General features: G+C 45.6%; 1 protein-coding gene across 2 annotated transcripts; it reads left to right on the top strand.

Annotated features, from left to right (window-relative positions):
- The first annotated feature begins 5,319 nt into the window (after positions 1 to 5,319).
- On the top strand, positions 5,320 to 18,879 carry PTGES2 (prostaglandin E synthase 2). Of its 2 annotated transcripts, none has more exons than XM_053374905.1 (7): positions 5,320 to 5,428; positions 9,315 to 9,509; positions 10,267 to 10,322; positions 11,213 to 11,362; positions 12,878 to 13,078; positions 14,910 to 15,027; positions 17,242 to 18,879. In XM_053374905.1, the coding sequence occupies exons 2-7, from the start codon at positions 9,438 to 9,440 to the stop codon at positions 17,383 to 17,385; spliced, it is 741 nt and encodes a 246-aa protein (XP_053230880.1). In that variant the 5' UTR covers positions 5,320 to 5,428; positions 9,315 to 9,437; the 3' UTR covers positions 17,386 to 18,879. The 2 variants fall into 2 exon arrangements, with proteins under 2 accessions (XP_053230880.1, XP_053230879.1); XM_053374904.1 differs by lacking the exon at positions 5,320 to 5,428 and adding an exon at positions 5,631 to 5,924.
- Positions 18,880 to 19,099: the final 220 nt, after the last annotated feature.

Genomic DNA, 19,099 nt, shown 5'->3' with positions numbered 1-19,099 from the left:
AAACATAATCTGTTCCGGAAGACCGTTCGACTTCCGAAACGTTCAGCAAACGAAGCGCAAAGGGCGGTTGGCAAAGTTAATGCAGAAAAAAAACCAAAACGCAGTGGAAGCCGTTTGACTTCTGAGGCGTGCTCGAAAATGGAAGCAATTACAGTGGTGCCCCGCAAGACGAACGCCTCGCAAGACGAAAAACCCGCTAGACAAAAGGGTTTTCTGTTTTGGAGGCGCTTCGCAAAACGAATTTCCCTATGGGCTTCCTTCGCAAGACGGAAGCCCATAGGGAAATCTCCGGGACAGCGGGGAAGCGCAGCGCGGCTTCCCCACTGTCCTCGGACCTCCTCCGAAGGCTGCCGGTGGGGCGGAGAGACCTTCTCCCCGCGCCAGCCTTCGGATGGCTGTCCTGAAGACTTGCGGTGGGAGGAGGGTTTTCCTTCCCACCGCCAACATTCAGAATGCTGTTCTGAATGCTGGCGGTGGGGAGGAAAAACCCTCCTCCCACCGCAAGCCCCGGGAACAGAGGAGAAGCGCTGCACGCCTTCCCCTCTGTTCCCATACCTGTCCTGAAGGCTTGCGGTGGGGAGAAAAGCCCTTCTCCGCACCGCCAGCCTGGCAAGCGGTCTCCATAGGAACGCATTAATTGATTTTTAATGCATTCCTATGGGAAACCGTGCTTCGCAAGACGAAAAACTCGCAAGAAGAAAAAACTTGCGGAACGAATTAATTTCGTCTTGCGAGGCACCACTGTACTTCCAAGTTTTTGGCGTCCAGAAACTGAAACGTTTGGCTTCCAAGATGCTCAAAAACTGAGGTACCGCTGCATTGTATTTTTATGCAATATATTGTATATTGATTAAAACATTGGTTTTAATTATGATTGCACAACATGCAGTGGTAGCAACTCCTGAGAAGTAAAATTTCACTTAGTGAAAAGTTAAAGCAGATTAAAGGTGCTTTCAAGGTGTCACTATTGTGGGGTGGAGTTCAATCACCTGATGGCAACTTTAGGTTGTCTTTGTTTATTTTGCTTATTCCATCTATATCCCACCTCTTCCTCCAAGGAGTTTGGGGTGGTGTCCATGGTTCTCGCCCTCCTTAATTAATTCCCACAACACAGGGTAGGTTAGGCTGAGAGGTAGCAACACACCCAGTGAGGTGTGGAATTTGAACCCTGGTCTCTCAAATCATAGTCTGGCACTCTAACCACTCTAACCAAAATGTGGGGTATAAATAAATACATTAAAAATATTAATGTTAATGATGATGATGATGATGATGATGATGATAATATTTTTTTTTATTTATATCCCGCCCTCCCCAGCCGAAGCCGGGCTCAGGGCAGCTAACAACAATAAAATAATACAACATTCTAAAATCATTTCCTTATAAAATTAATTCAAATCAAATTGATGGCAACCATTGGGCTAGAGTTCTGTGAAGATTGCCAAAGGAGGGAGTCAGGCTGTGCCCTGGCCAAAGGCCTGGTGGAACAGCTCCATCTTGCAGGCCCTGTGGAAAGATGTCAAGTCCCGCAGGGCCCTAGACTCTTGTGACAGAGCGTTCCACCAGATTGGAGCCACAGCCAAAAAAGCTGTGGTATTATGATAATACCACACTGGCATATATGCAGATCATTTTTTATACATTTGGGATTATTTTGGGTGGTTTTTTTGTTTGTTTGTTCTGTTTTTACATTTGGGAGCATTTTACATTCATTTTTACTGTGAAGTCTCTTCAATATATTTTATGAGAAGCAATTCATAGATAGACTCCAATAAACGAACATTCACTGTGTTGCACTGTTCTGCAGTACACTCATCACACTGCAGTGTTAAAGGAGATTATTAGTACTAGTAGGAAGCAATTTCTAGGGGGAGCTGCCAGGCTCGTTTCCTGCGCCTTCAACTGAAAAAATCTGATCACCCTAATTGCATCTGAATTGACAGATGCAAGCGAATAGGCGGCCCCTGGAAGCATTGCGGAATCAATTTGGCACCCTCCTGATGTTGGACTCTAACTCCCATCAGCCTCAGCCAGTGTGCATGATGGGAGCTGTAGTCCTACGCCACCGCGTAGGCTGCTCCTGACGAGGAGGTTGATGACGGAGGGGAGGAAAGGTCAAAATCTGTGACTTTGACAAGCCACGCCCCTTCTGCTTAAATTATATGGTTATGGAGAGGGTGGGCACCAGGCGAAGATCGGAAGGGCGAGAAACTGTCTTCATAATTGGAAGCTGCACCGCAAAATGCATACAGATCCCCAAACTGCAAGCCTTTTTTGTGTGTTTCTGAAGTTCCTCCTTTTGCAAAGAAAACAGGGAGGTTTTATTTTGTCATGCTGGATTGTGTTTGAATTTTTATTGCAGGTTGCATAAACGCTCTTGCAATGCTAGGGATAAGAGTTATTCTCAGTATCATAATCATAACCAACCCACTCATACCCACCTTAGTTTTCTTTCCGAGTAAAGCATGCATAGGTAAAGGGACCCCTGACCATTAGGTCCAGTCGTGGCCGACTCTGGGGTTGCGGCACTCATCTTGCTTTACTGGCCAAGGGAGCCGGCGTACAGCTTCCGGGTCATGTGGCCAGCATGACTAAGCCGCTTCTGGCGAACCAGAGCAGCGCATGGAAACGCCGTTTACTTTCCCGCCGGAGTGGTACCTATTTATCTACTTGCACTTTGATGTGCTTTCAAACTGCTAGGTTGGCAGGAGAAAGCATGCATAGGAGGCATAAGCCCTACTAAGTGCAATGAAAGAAACTGACACCCCCCCCCCAAACACACACAAAGTGGGCGCTGCATCCCTGAGTGGACGGCTCAGGGCCCGCGTGCCAGGCTGCAATCTCCCATCCCCACACACTTTCATGGGCCCGGTCTTATTCAACATCTTTATCAATGACTTGGATGATGGACTCAAGGGCACCTGATCAAATTTGCAGATGACACCAAACTGGGAGGGGTGGCTAACACCCCAGAGGACAGGATCACACTTCAAAACGACCTTGACAGATTGGAGAACTGGGCCAAAACAAACAAGATGAATTTTAACAGGGAGAAATGTAAAGTATTGCACTTGGGCAAAAAAAAATGAGAGGCACGGATACAAGACGGGTGACACCTGGCTTGAGAGCACTACATGTGAAAAGGATCTAGGAGTCTTGGTTGACCACAAACTTGACATGAGCCAACAGTGTAACGCGGCAGCTAAAAAAGCCAATGCAATTCTGGGCTGCATCAATAGGAGTATAGCATCTAGATCAAGGGAAGTAATAGTGCCACTGTATTCTGCTCTGGTCAGACCTCACCTGGAGTACTGTGTCCAGTTCTGGGCACCACTGTGTCCAGTTCTGGGCACCACTTGGGCAAAAAAAAATGAGAGGCACGGATACAAGACGGGTGACACCTGGCTTGAGAGCACTACATGTGAAAAGGATCTAGGAGTCTTGGTTGACCACAAACTTGACATGAGCCAACAGTGTAACGCGGCAGCTAAAAAAGCCAATGCAATTCTGGGCTGCATCAATAGGAGTATAGCATCTAGATCAAGGGAAGTAATAGTGCCACTGTATTCTGCTCTGGTCAGACCTCACCTGGAGTACTGTGTCCAGTTCTGGGCACCACAGTTCAAGAAGGACACTGACAAACTGGAACGTGTCCAGAGGAGGGCAACCAAAATGGTCAAAGGCCTGGAAACGATACCTTATGAGGAACGGCTAAGGGAGCTGGGCATGTTTAGCCTGGAGAAGAGGAGGGTAAGGGGTGATATGATAGCCATGTTCAAATATATAAAAGGATGTCACATAGAGGAGGGAGAAAGGTTGTTTTCTGCTGCTCCAGAGAAGCGGACACGGAGCAATGGATCCAAACTACAAGAAAGAAGATTCCACCTAAACTTTAGGAAGAACTTCCTGACAGTAAGAGCTGTTTGACAGTGGAATTTGCTGCCAAGGAGTGTGGTGGAGTCTCCTTTGGAGGTCTTTAAGCAGAGGCTTGACAACCATATGTCAGGAGTGCTCTGATGGTGTTTCCTGCTTGGCAGGGGGTTGGACTCGATGGCCCTTGTGGTCTCTTCCAACTCTATGATTCTATGATTCTATGACCCATCAAATTCGGTGCAACTTCCTTCCTGGTACCCCTACATTAGGGGCAACTAGCCTAGACAGGCTCAAGTGAGAGTAATCCCCCTGAAAATGATTCTCACAGCCTGATTTGCCTCAGGATTGAAGACATTTTCAGGTGAAGACATTTTCAGTCGTGTTTTCTTCTCCCTTTTTTACCGCTTTTAAAAAATATTTGTTGCTGCCGAATGTCATTTTCTTTTTCTAATTTATCTAAAATGTATAATCTATTGTTGGAGTGGCATACAAAGGATGAACAAGTTAAATCTGTGATGATAGATTGGGCAAGAGATGTGGGACATAACATAATGTTTGAAGACTGGGAAAGGTTGTGGAGGAAGGGGGTCAAGTGCACTGCATGTACTGTGTTAAAGGAAAATATTAAGAAAATGATGTATAGATGGTACTTAACTCCTGTAAAATTAGCAAAGATATATCACAATACTGATAATCTATGTTGGAAATGTAAAGAAAAAAAAGGAACCTTTTATCATATGTGGTGGACCTGCCCCAGAGTGAAAGACTTCTGGGAGAAGATTTATAATGAATTGAAAAAAATGTTGAAATATACATTTATTAAGAAACCAGAGGCCTTTCTTCTTGGAATAACAGGTTTGGAAATTGCCCAAGAAAGATGTTAGATTGTTTTTGTATGCCACAACTGCTGCTAGGATTTTATTGGCCAAGAATTGGAAAACACAAGAAGTGCCAAGTGTGGAGGAATGGCAGATGAAGATGATGGACTTTTGGGAGCTAGCCGACCTGACCAGAAGGAGGAGAAGCACCAGGAGGAATGGATGAAATTTAAAGACTATTTAGCTAAATATGCTAAGATAACTTAAACAGAAATACTTGCAAGTATCAGATTGGCTAAGGATTTAAATATGTGATGTTATAGAATAATATGTTTAAAGTTAAATATGAAAAGAAAGAAAGATGTTAATTGACCAAGTAAATCTTATGAGAAATTAGTTTTGGAATACTGTTACAATGACATACCGTACACTGAAACTCAGCCAGGGAGATTCGAGGAAGTCACCTAACAATGTTAACAAAAGTGGAATTATTACCGTTAGGATTTATGTTTGTTTGTGTTTGTTATTAATTTGGAAAATCCAATTAAATTTTTTTGGGGGGGAAAGAATGTCATTTTCTTTTTCTGCATTATATTTCAGTTCCCTCTCTGTATTTTTTTCATTTTAGTTTTTAACTTGTGAACCACGCAGAGGACTTTTGTCGTTAGGTGGCATATGAATGCATATTGGAAAGAAATAAACAAACAGATGATGGGAAGAACCACGTTGAGAAATAGGTGGGCGATAAACCCAATTCCTTGCATTACTGCGCAGCGCGGCGCGGCGCGTGCGATGCAATGCGATTTAAAAAATAAATAAATCAGTGTGGTGCTGCGCACGTGCATTTCAGGCCGGAACTTCAAAAATCTTGCAAATCTGGTAGGGGCCCTGTCTCTTTAAATCCACTTTCGTTTTATTCCTAAACTTCGGGACCCTCCCGCGCCGCTTTTTTCCCTCCGGAGAGCGAAGATGGCAGCGTCTTGCTGCGGCAGCTGCGCGAAGGGCTTCTGCCAAATTGCGCGAAGGGGTCTCCTGGTCTCCGTGGGGGCCGGGAGCCGGGGCCGTTGCATCGCCTCCTCCGGCGCGGGCAGCTATGGGCGAGGCTGGCCCGGGGCAGGGAGACCCCTTCTGCTGGGGGCCGTCTTTGCCCTTGGGGGCGCCTTTGGCGCTTACCGGACCCTCCAGCGACGCTTCCGAGGCCAGAAGCCTCTCGCGAGGCAAGAGGCGTCCAAGGTGAGGCGGGAAGGGAAGCGGAACGGGGCGCTCTCCTCCAGGGAAGGTTTCTTTCGTTGCGCAGCTCCTGAATGGCAGCGGGTTGGGCTAGATGACCACTGGGGGTACCCCTTCCCTACTCCGCAGTTTTGTGAAGCTCCCTTCCAGCTGGTAACAAAGGAAGGGAGCTGGATTGGAGCGGCCTGCTCTGGCTGGCAATGCGTTTGGCACCAGTTTGGCCGCACGTGCCCAAAAGTGCAGTGCAATGCAGTTCATAATAATATACGCAGTGGTTTTTTCTGGGGGTACGCAGGGGTACGCATACCCTAAACATTTTAGGAATCTTTGTATTTTTTGTCCATTTACTATATTTATTTCCCCCGGTTTGAACTTTCAAATTGTGATTTTCTTGAGTCAGAATGAGAGTACCCTAAACATCTTATTTTTTAAAGAAAAAAGCGCTGATAAGATGTACCTAAAACCTCTTGCCTCTCTGGGTGGAGGACAGAGGCAAGGGAGAGTGTGTAGAACCTTCTACTTTAATATGGGTGAAATTTACATTCATTGGTCCACCCACTTTTGCCCAAGGCTCTGCCTGCAACTGGCATGTGGCCCTCAGAAAGTTGCCCATGTGGAATTGTGGCCCTTGGGTCCACAGTGGCTGGCAGCAATGGCTCTATTTCAGAGCAAGAGACATTCCCAGCTTGGAATTGCCACTGTGGGTTGAACCTGGGTCACAGCCCAGGTCATAAGGTGGGAGCAGAACGACCACCATACACTTCTATGTGGAGAAAGGTGTTTGGGCTAAATAAGGGTTCTGGGTCTGCAAAGGTTGCAAATTGCTAACCCAAGCTATTAGTGGTCTTCAGCCAGTGAGTTAGGCTTGCAGACTGATCTCAGGTGAGTAGCAACAGCAGCATCACTGATACCATACTAATAAATGTATAAGTAAATTATTTTAAAAAATATTTCTGTCCTGTCATTTAAAGGTTGTTTACAAAGCAGGAGGGGGGACCATTTGAAATAGTGAATGCCCCATTCCAATAAAGCAGAGTTTTAAACAGTAGTTTAAAACTCGTTACCTGTTTCTGTGTTGTTTTCTCATGAAAATCAATTTTTAAAAATTAAAAAAAGAACTCTTGCCATCCATCTTACCTTGTAAGCAGTTTGAAACAGCCACCAGTGCAAACTGTTGTAGCTGATAAATAAAAGTGATTCTCCATTGCATCCTGCATTAATACAAAAAACTTAAAAACATTTATATTATCAAGACATTACCTACTCTAAACAGAGCTATAAAAGTACCTTAATATACAGGTTAAGACATTAAACAATAAAATTTATAGGCTAAAATCATCACATGGCCACTAATATATTAAAAAATAATGTTAATTAATACAATGTGCAATTATATTCAGAGTTTGGTGATAAAGATAGAATATACAGTGGTGCCTCGCAAGACGAAATTAATTCGTTCCGCAAGTTTTTTCTTCTTGCGAGTTTTTCGTCTTGCGAAGCACGGTTTCCCATAGGAATGCATTGAAAATCAATCAATGCGTTCCTATGGAGACCGTCCGGGGACAGAGGGGAAGCGCCGCGCGCCTTCCCCTCTGTCCCCGGACCTGTTTTAAAGCAAGGGAAGGGGCAGCGGGGAGAATCGCTTCTCCCCGTTGCTGCCCCTTGGTTCAAAAGGGGTCCGGGGAGAGAGGGGAAGGCGCGCATGCCTTCCCCTCTGTCCCCGGAGATTGCGGGGCTGGCAACGGGGAGAAGCGATCTTCTCCCCGCCGCCCCTTGCTTCAAAAGAGGTCCGGGGACAGCGGGGAAGACACGCGGCGCTTCCCCGCTATCCCCGGAGCTTGCGGGGCAAGCTTCGTTTTGCGAAGCAAGCCCATAGGGAAATGCGTCTTGCGAAGCGGCTAAGAAAACGAAAAACTCCTTCGTCTAGCGAGTTTTTCGTCTTCCGAGGCGTTCGTCTTGCGGGGTACCACTGTAGCTTGATGTAGATAGGGTCAAATAAATCAATTTCCTTTACAGTTGGTGGCTACCTTGGCTATATAATTTGCTCTAATTTTCCTAGCGGCAGTTGCAAAGAGTGCTACACGCCGGGTCACATACTTATCTGTGTCTGCGAGGAGATATAAAATCATGTCAGGGGGTTCTGGCCAGGGGAGCTTGTCCTTATAGGTGCTAAAAATCATTCTCTAGCTTCATTATATAAGGGGCAGCGCAAGATATAATGCATAAGGTCCTCTACTTCAGCACATCCCCTAATGCAAACACGTTCGTTTGTTGTCTCCCATCTCTATAAGCAGATAGACTAGAGGAAAGTGTTTCTCCCTATCTCATCACACTAGAAGTCAGGGTGGGACATCCAGTGAAGCTGAATGTTCAGGACCACCGGCGGAGAAAAAGAAGTCCCATCATGCAGTACATAATTAAACTAGGAAAGTCCCTTCCACAGAAGACGGTAATGGCCACCAACTTGGATGGCTTGAAAGCAGGACTGGACAAATTCACGGAGGAGAATGCTATCCATGGCTCCCAGGCGTGATGGCTATGCCTTGCTTCCACGGTTGGAGGCGCTATTAATAATAATAATAATAATTTATTATTTATGCCCCGCCCATCTGGCTGAGTTCCCCCAGCCACTCTGGGCAGCTTCCAATCGAGTGTTAAAAACAATACAGCATTAAATATTAAAAACTTCCCTAAACAGGGCTGCCTTCAGATGTATTTTAAAGATAAGATAGCTGATTATTTCCTTCACATCTGAAGGGAGGGCGTTCCACAGGGCGGACGCCACTACCGAGAAGGCCCTCTGTCTGGTTCCCTGTAACCCTCACTTCTCACAGCGAGGGAACCACCAGAAGGCCCTTGGAGATGGACCTCAGCGTCCGGGCTGAACTATGGGGGTGGAGACGCTCCTTCAGGTATACTGGGCCGAGGCCGTTTAGGGCTTTAAAGGTCAGCACCAATACTTTGAATTGTGCTGGGAAACATACTGGGAGCTAATACAAATCTCTCAGGACCAGTGTTATGTGGTCCCGACGGCCTCTCCCAGTCACCAGTTTTTTGCTTTTGAATGCCAGTTGCTGGAGAATGCCCTTGTGCTTGGGAATTTCTCGTGGGGGCATCTGGGTGGCCACCCTGAGAACCAGATGCCGGATGAAATGGACCCCCCTTGGACTGATCCAGCAGAGCTCTTCTATTCTTATGTTCCTCAAAGTGGCCTGGGAGGTGCTGCCAGGAAGCCCCCCACCTCAGAAGAGAGCCAAAGCAAGGGTACTCAGGGTAGACTGCCTCTGGCCGTGAGGGCTCCTTTAAGCTGTCGTAATAAGCAGCTTTTTGGGAGTGGGGGGAGGTATTTCTTTAGCCAGATTAGTGATGCCCTTGACATCTCTGCCTGTTCAGCTCCCAGAGGAGAACCTGCAGTTGACCCTCTACCAGTACAAGACCTGCCCCTTCTGCAGCAAGGTCCGAGCTTTCCTGGATTATCATGGGCTGCCTTATGAAGTCGTGGAGGTGAATCCAGTCATGCAGAAGGAGATTAAGTTCTCTGCCTACAGGAAAGTGCCCATTCTCCTTGCCAGCGCTGGAAGCACAGTGGTGAGTTTCTGGTTGGGCAATTTAAGCTCCTTGGTTTATTTTACCTGGTGTGCCTGTCGCAGGGGGTGCAGAGAAGGGCCTAATATTCTAAGGGGATTCATAGTGTGTTTTAATTATGGATTTTTATACTATATATATTATATATTTCATAATCAAGTGGGGTTTTGAACCCTGGTCTCCTAAGTCCCAGCCCAACATGCTAACTAATACTGCCCCCCACCCCTCCAGCATGAAGTCTGAAGACAACTTCACTTCCACTTTGGAAGTCTGAAGACAACTTCATTCACCTTTTCTTTAATTAAAAAAAATTGGTCAAGCGCCAGTGAACAATAACTGACTCGTTTTATTTGGAGCATGTAAGCTTGCATTAATTTTATTGTGTCTACCTGATATTATCATGGTGTCTACCAAAGCAATGTAATGCATTCAAATACAGGATCAAAACCCTAAAGCAGAGCTTTCCAAACGTTTCATATTGATGACACATTTTTTAGACATGCGTCATTTTGCAATACAGTAATTCCGCTTCACTAGCAAACTGGAGATTCAACTAACCTCTTTCCATCTGGGAAGAGTGCAGGGAGCGTTCACACGACACATCTATAAACTGCAGCCAACACACTAACTTGCTGCGGCACACAGTTTGGAAAGCTCTGCCCTAAAGACAAAGCCTCTTCTAGCTTTGGTACCTACATGGATGGATCAAGTTTTTGTGTAACACTGTGCTTCGCTCTCTCTCCCCCCCCCCATCCCCCAGCAATTGAATGACTCTTCTGTGATCATCAGTGCATTTAAAACCTACCTCGTTTCCAGGTAAGGGATTTTAAAAAAAAGAATAAGATGCTGAGCTTATTACAAATAAAACCATCCTTATGTGTCTACAGATTGGTTTTTGTATCCCTTTATGATGCTGTGGTTTTAGGACTTGCACCAAACACAAACTTGTCTGAAACTTGCCCCCCCCCCCAAATATGGAACCTAATCTTCTAGGGTAAAATAAGCTCCGGGAACAAAGGAATAGCGAACGGTCAAGCACTTTTTACTTGACTTGGTTTAGTTTTGTACACTGCTAAAACGATCGTGGAGATAGGACCCCACCATTCCAGAAGAACCCACGGATACACACTAGCTTCAGATAAATCTTGTTGTACTCTGGGGGGGGGGGAGTACTTTTATGTATGTTGCACTTGAAAAGTGAAAAATAAAGGTGTGCTTTAAAAAAGAAGAAGCCATAATTAATTATTAGCTTCACCACTGAATTGATTTGAGACTGGATCCTAGTCGGGTATTTCCCAGGTTGGTGTTTTGTGTGTGTGCAGCTCTTGAAACTAACAGATTACACTATCCATTTATGAAGCTCAGGATTTTATTTTTTGTTTCTTAGAATTCTTAAGCAATGCTGGGTACTTTCAGCTAGTCTGCTATATATTTTGGAAGGTTCACTTGTACGGACACCATTTTGAACCAATATGGCAGACGGAACCTTTCAAAACAGCACTGATTCTCTTGTTGTTTCTTCCAAGTTTTTGAGCAACACTTTCTGTTGGTGCCCAGAAATGATTGGTCAGAGTTAGTCTAACATAGCCATTGTCTTATTTCAGGAGATGTTCTTATTGAATCCCTCTCCTTCTGTCACTGCCTGGTCATGGGATTGGAATATAAAGTGTGTGGTTGTTCTTTGACTTCTGCTTTTATTTCCCTAGGAGGGGTTTGGACGAGATTATGTCATACTACCCTGCTATGAAAGCCACAAATGACCGGGGCAAGGAGGTGATTGAGTATGGCAACAAATACTGGCTTATGCTGGATGAAAAGGAGACTCGGAATCTTTATCCTGTCAAGGAAGCAAGAGTGTAGGTATTAACGGAGAGACTCTTCCTTGGACAGCACAGTCTTGATCCTGCTGCCCCACGGCCGCTATTGTATAAGGAAAAACAGTTATGCAAGCTGTCCTTTTGATTATCTGTGTGTTCAGAAAAGTATGGGAGTCCCCACCCAAATTATCACTTCAGAATGTGAGTGGGGATGGTTTGATTGCATGCTACCCTGTCCCCAAAAGCAGCTTATTAGAGAAAAATATTATACAGTGGTACCTCAGGTTACATACGCTTCAGATTACATACGCTTCAGGTTACAGACTCCGCTAACCCAGAAATAGTGCTTCAGGTTAAGAACTTTGCTTCAGGATGAGAACAGAAATCGTGCTGCGGCGGCACAGCAGCAGCAGGAAGCCCCATTAGCTAAAGTGGTGCTTCAGGTTAAGAATAGTTTCAGGTTAAGCATGGACCTCCGGAACTAATTAAGTACTTAACCCGAGGTACCACTGTACTAGGATCCTTCTTAGCAGGCTTCCAACTGATGTGGGAAATTCTTGACACAGATGAGCATATGATATCAGCAATTGTGCTGGGATGTAAGGATTCCCGGGACCCCTGAGGTATCCTGGACCCAAGTTGTTCTGGGCTTTGTAAATCAATACAAGAACCTTGAACCTGACTTGGTAGCAAATGGGCAGCTGGAGCAGCTGTTTTAACCGTGGTATTGCATGTTCTCACAACTAGAAGCTCCCATCAGCAATCTGGCTGCAGCATTCTGCACCAGCTGGAGCTTCTGAAACAGACCCATCGTGTGCCCCGGAAGCATTTGCTGTGTAAAACAATAAGATGGTAAAAAATTGAAATAAAATATATATGACGGTGAACTCAGTAATGTAAAAATTGTGTGTATTTTCTTGTACTTTGTTGCCATAGTGCACAGCAAACATGCTCTACTTTTCTATAAACAAATTATTTTGTCTTTCGGAAGCAGATTCCTCCCCTGTCCCAAGTCTTGTGCTGATCTTATTATTTATTTCATAAAAATGTGTGTACATTTTGATGGTAAGACAAAACAATCTCAGAGTGGTTTAGCTGTGATCTGCTCTTATCTGTGTTTTGGAATGTGGTGCTGGGATCAGCCACTGTGTTGTTCTTTGGATATTGTTAGACTCCAACTCCCATCAACCCCAGCTAGCGTGGCCAATGGCCAGGGAGGGTGGAAGCTGTAATCCCAACAGTACCTGGAGACACCACGTTGGCTTCTGATCTGTAGAACCATAGAATTGCAGAGTTGGAAGGGACCCTGAGAACCATCTAGTCCAGCCCCCTGCAGTGCAGGAATAGGCAGTTGTCCCATGCGGGGATCAAACCGGCAACCTTGGTGTTATCAGCACCACATTCTAGCCAACTGAGCTATCCAGGCTAATAGTTTAGTTTTAAGGAACTTTACAACCTGGTGGCACCATTTATCTCCTCACCCGGCTTTATCCAGCTCTTTGTCGTCAATCCCATGTGCAAAAAACGCATCGGCTTTTCCTGTCTTGTTTGCAGGGAGGAAATGAAATGGAGGCAGTGGGCGGACGATTGGCTTGTGCACCTCATCTCGCCCAATGTTTACCGCACGGCTGGCGAGGCCCTGGCATCTTTCGACTACATTGTGCATGAGGGCAAGTTTGGCACAATCGAAGGCTTCTTTGCCAAATACGTTGGGGCTGCTGCAATGTTCTTCATCAGCAAAAGGCTAAAGGCCAGGTTGGTGCTTCTGAAATTTTAAGGCTCAAGGGTAACATCTTCATTTTATCTTCCACTTCTTGACTTCAAGGACAGCCAGACTGCTGTCAGTTGTTGAGGCTAATCAGGGGCGGCCCATCCCATTTTGCCCCATGGAGAAACCAAGTAGCAATGTAGTACACAGGAACGCCCTGGCTCTTGCAGAACTTGGTGGGTGCCAATGCATTCTCTAAAGGATGGGTAGGCAAACTAAGGCCCCGGGGGCCGGCTCCGGCTCAATCGCCTTCTCAATCCAGCCCGCGGACGGTCCAGGAATCAGCGTGTTTTTACATGAGTAGATTGTGTCCTTTTATTTAAAATGCACCTCTGGGTTATTTGTGGGGCATAGGAATTTGTTCATTCCCTCCCTCCCCAAAAAAATATAGTCCGGCCCCCCACAAGGTCTGAGGTTTAGTGGACCGGCCCCCTGCTGAAAAAGTTTGCTGACCCCTGCTGTAAAGCATAACTGCCCAGCTTCTCCAACCAGGGGTGGGGGAAATGAGTGGCCGGGTCACATGCCAGAACACCTGCCTCTCGCCACCGCCAGGGGAAGCAGTGGGGCAGGCAGAGCTCTTCCTCTTGCACTTTTGCCACTGGGGTTCCTTGACATGGTTCCCTTTTATGTCTGCTTGTGTTTGACCAAGTCATTAACCTTAATGTCTGGCACATATTTAAAAAGCAAGGGGCCTTAGGAATTCTTCCTGAAGTCAGTGAGGTGATGATTCATCATGATGTACAGCAACCCTCCAGCTTTATTTTGCTGAGTAATGTGGGAACACATTTATATGCTAACTTCTTTATTTACTTGGCAGATTTTGTATCTCACCTTTTTTGCCAAGACACCCAAACTGCTTTACAAATTTGAAACACTAAAAGAAAATAAAAGTGGGTTCCTCTCATGCTGATTGAGAGCTGGTGGTACAAGGTCCCTGGCCTGAGCTTGTCTATTTGGTTCATATGTTAGTGGTCTTAATATTACACCCAATTGCCTCTGTTTGAATTTATGTTCTTGGCAGGACCTGATGGCTGATCTGTCTTCAGGATGAGCAGCCCCTCTTCAGTTTGCTCAGGAAGGTTCAGTTGCCGTCCCACCTAGATAACCATAAAAGGATCCTAGATGGAATCGTATTCTAGAGTAGACCCATTGCATTCAATGCTCAAGTCTAACCTAAGTCCATTTATTTCAGTGAATCCACTTTGAGTATGACTTAGCCAGAGACAGCCCTTTTTCTGTTATCCTCTTTAAGATTCAGAATCCTTACAAGGATACTGTGATATTGTCATAATGGGTATATTTGGGTAGCATCCAATGGTAGCCCTATTAAATTAATGGACGTTACTAACTTTGGTAAGACCATAAAAGCCTTCTGCCTCAGGCCAATGACCCATCAAGTCCAGCTTCCTGTTCTCACAGTGGCCAACGTTATGGCCATGGGAAACCTGCAAGTGCAACCTGGACAAGAGCACTCCCCTTCCCCACAACTGGTAACATTGATTAGAGTGGGTCTACTCTGAGTAGAACTTAGTTACCCATAACCCATTATTATGAACTGAATTCCAGTGTGTTAATTTTTTCCGTAATTCGCTTTGCCTGCGGGAAGATTTGAAAAAAATCTAATGAATTGACTAAACTGATCGTATGTCTCTGTTTTTAGTTTCGTTGCTTCTTATCCCTAGACTTGGAATCTTAACCAAAAAAAAAAAAAAGTTTGCTGTTTTGCAAGCCGTGTCTAAAGTTGAAGAAATGTGAATGAAGGAAATTCATCAGTTGTGGAAGCTTTAAAGCCACCCCCCCCCCATTCTCTCTCTGCAGGCACCACCTGCAGGATAATGTCAGGGAAGACTTGTACAAAGCAGTGGACGACTGGGTGGAAGCTGTCGGCCACCACAGGATGTTCATGGGTGGATCTCAGCCAAACCTTGCAGATCTGGTAAGGACCTGGCAAGTGGCCATTGGAAACCACCACCATTCTGGGGAGGAATGGTGGCAGGATAGTCATTGACTGCTGACACTCCCATTGTTGTTTAGTCGTTTAGTCGTGTCTGACTCTTTGTGACCCCCTGGACCAGAGCATGCCAGGCACTCCTGTCTTCCACTGCCTCCCGCAGTTTGGTCAAACTCATGCTGGTAGCTTCGAGAACACTGTCCAACCATCTCGTCCTCTGCCGTCCCCTTCTTGTGCCCTCCATCTTTCCCAACATCAGGGTCTTTTCCAGGGAGTCTTCTCTTCTCATGAGGCGGCCAAAGTATTGGAGCCTCAGCTTCAGGATCTGTCCTTCCAGTGAGCACTCAGGGCTGATTTCCTTCAGAATGGATAGGTTTGATCTTCTTGCAGTCCATGAGACTCTCAAGAGTCTCCTCCAGCACCATAGAGATAATTAGGCAGTGATTAAAGGCAACCAAGGTATAAATCTTGATTGCCAAAACTCCCTTTTGAGATAAGTGGGGACAGAGATTAACCCCTCATGCTCAGAAGACATTCATCACACTGGGAACAAAGAAGTTTTCAGTGCGGGGGAAGTGGGGGAGTAGCAATATTGTCCAGTGACACTCATTGTTGTGTCATCCCATCCCCCGGCGGTGAATGAAATTTAGTGAGACATGCCGGTATATCAGAGAAAAAGCCACGATTCCGAATAATACAACAGGTACTTCTATGTAAAAGAGAAAATAGGGCGGAAGTAATTGTAATCCGGAAAACTAATACAGTGTTCTGCACAGGCTTCTGCCAGCTAGGGGAGGGCAAGGCACTTTGGGGAGGGGGGCCCAAAGCTCTTAAGGGGGGAGCTGGGCCCCCTCAGTATTGGGTGGTAACTTTGCGTGCCTCTTCAGCACGTCACATGCTGTTGGTCCCCTCAATGGTGGGGGCAAGTTGGCACCTCTGGTTCTGCATATCCGAAGGCACCCAAGCCCCAGCAAGGCCCAGAGGGTGATCAGTAGGCCTCCTTCAGGACTTTGGCATCATAGAATCATAGACTTGGAAGGGACCCCAAGAGTCATCTAGTCCAACCCCCTACAATGCAGGAACACCACTAAAGCATCCCTGTCAGGTGGCCATCCAACCTCTGCTTCAAAACCTCCAAGGAAGGAGAGTCCACCACCTTCTGAGGGAGACCGTTCCACTGTTGAACAGCTCTTACTGCCAGAAATTTCTTCCTGATATTGAGTTGGAATCTCCTTTTTTGTAACTTGAAGCCATACTGACTTCCTTATGCTGGATTCAGTTTAGGTGACGCAAGCAGACCATGGCTTAGTTGCCAGCACTGTATTCTAGGCTTGTGTGTTTACTTCCTTGCCTGCTTCAAGGTTCAGTGTAACTGCTTGCCATTGAACTTGAATCGGGGAATGCAATGGTTACTGCAATGCATGGATTGCCTCCAAATCAGAATTGGAAGCCAACTGGCGTTTCTGGCAAACTCTGCTTTGCTGCAAGCCATGTTTGCCAGTTCATTATTTTTTTTAATAATTTTTATTAAAGGCCAATCACATCATATTGTTCAAATCACATTAGTTCCAAATTATACAGCCCATGTTTGCCAGTTCAGGCAGGCAGTGGCTAGCGGTGGTTGTTGCAAGCTGGGAAGGGCAGGGAGGTAACCTTGAGTCCATTAGCATGTGTACCAAGGGGACAGTCACAGCACCAAACTGTGGCTTGGCTGTGATGTCAACTCCAAGCCATCCATTACCACTGAGTTAAAGTTGTGACTGGAAAGATGCAACACAAACTAGGCCTTTAGTAGAAAACGAAAGCTACGTCCAGAGGGAAGGTGGGATCTGTTCCCTTTAAAACAGGGAAGTTGCTCTCCTTAACTTCAGTTCCATTAATCATGTAATGAAGGAGGCAAAAGAGGGAGTTTGAGTATTTCCACCACAGGTCTCTAGGGCTTTGAAGCACCCGTGTATGAGGGTACCCCAATAATTATGGGGTGTCCAAAATAGGGAATAGGTTGCTGGGGTCCTCAGTCTGATCCAGCAATGCTCTTCTTATGCTTCTATGCCCTGAGCCTTTGTCCAGTCCCTCCTTCTGAAGGTGCTCTTAGTTATGAGATGCTGGGAGTTGAAAATGGAAGCTTCTGCGAGGCATGTGTTTTCCCATTTGTAGCTGATGTTCTCACCAGTTTTCTTCTCTGTTCTGTCTGCACAGGCGGTTTATGGAGTTTTGCGCGTCATGGAAGGCTTGGAAGCTTTTGATGACATGATGACCCACACCAAGATCCAGCCTTGGTACCGTCGTATGGAGGCAGCCATTGGGCAGTCCAGAGTTGCCACACAGCACTCCAGATGCTAAAAACAACCCTTACATTGACCAGGAAAAGCTCATAAAGCAAAGCAGGACTTATTTATTTTTTAATTCCAAAGCCAAAAGGGGTGTATGCAATGAGAGTCCACCACCAAAGGTGTCTTGGAAAAAGCAGTGGAACATGACGCATGGACTATTATTTGTAGAAAGCCTTAAGGGTATCATACTTGCTGAGTGAATTTTGATTGTTAGGCCCTTACTAGACCCTTATGCTTTGGGAATTGACTTTGTTTTTCCAAGTGTCTAAAAAAACCTTGTCTGTCTGAAAAACATTTGCTTGGTCCTGGAGGAGGTGGAAGAAGTGTTTTCCTAGGGGTTCATTCTGCTGATGGGAAAGAGTCTGCCAGTTTGCAGGACACTGAGTCCTTCTTGTTCAGAGTGAATAGATCTGAAGCCACACTCTTGTTGCTGCTTTTCTCTGGGTTCTGTATGGCATGTGGGAGTTCTCCATTACCAGACAGTTGACCCAGAGAGGGTAACACAAACAAATAAAGAACAGTTAGCAAATAGTGTGCAATATTTATCTGAAGCAGGTGCAGGGAAAAGGCTGAAGTTTCTGGAAATGTGCCTTTGGGATAAAATAATGGTATTCTAGGAAAGAATGAGAACAGAAGAGCCTTTACTCTTGCTACCCATCAAAGGGATCTGTCAGGATTTCCAGGTGAAAGGCAATTCCTTTTTAAATAAGGTGTGGTTTGTAAAATGTGGTGATGGCACACATCTGTGGTGTTCTGCCACGTAAAAGATTGTCTTAATGTTGGAGAAGGGTTGTAAAGTGTGAAGCAGCCCTCACACTTAGAAGGAGCACATGCAAGTTCTGTTCTTAAACCTGTTCAACAGACACGGCTCACTTTGCAAAAGGTTTCAGTTACTTAGTTCTTTAGAGGGGGAGGAAAGGGGGATACAAGTGACAGCTCAATTAAAAACTGGATTAAGTTTGTAAACGTGAGTTTCTTCAATGCAATTTGGCCTTTATTCGAGTCAGAGGCATACCTAGGTCCCTTGCATCCTTGGCAAGGAGCTGTCTCGGCACCTCCCCCCAGAGAAAAAACCCCACTTTACTGCACTAGCCACATGAGAAATTCCTATATTTTTATGAGACCCAAGTACTCAAAGGATCTGGAAGAAGGGTGAGACAAGGAGGAAGGGTGAAATGTGCAAGAACACACACATGTACACCATACACTCCATAGTCTAATAGGTGATTTTTGCACCTGGTGGGGGCTGGTTCCACCAACGCTTAGGGTTGCAACACCATGTGCAGTAGGGCTTACTTTCAAACAAATGCACACACAAGGTTGTGCTGCTGTTGACACATGCTCTGCTTTGTTCAGCCTGATCCCGAATCATTTTTGGATTGCAACCCTGGATACGTACTCTGGTGTAGCTTCGCTGCAGAATTCAGATATGCATACTCTGTCTTGGATAAAAGTATTGGTGTCAGTTGGGCTACTTGGAAATAAAGATTTTCTTTTGATGGTAGAGCTTTCAGTGTCCTTATTGATCAGCTTTTATAACATGAAGCTAGCACATCTGATTACATTTCTAGACTAAAATGTTCCTACTGGGCTGGTTCCTTTGTAAGTGAACAGAGAACTTGCCCCTAAAATGTAACCTGCATTTATTCTTCCAATCCCTTTTTATCTGGTTTAATGCAGGTACCTTCTGGAGTTAATCTTGCATCCTTTCTCATCTCTTCAAA

This window comes from Podarcis raffonei, chromosome Z (genome assembly GCF_027172205.1).
Source record: "Podarcis raffonei isolate rPodRaf1 chromosome Z, rPodRaf1.pri, whole genome shotgun sequence".
Lineage (NCBI taxonomy): Eukaryota > Metazoa > Chordata > Lepidosauria > Squamata > Lacertidae > Podarcis > Podarcis raffonei.
This window is presented reverse-complemented; position numbering and strand designations above follow the sequence as displayed.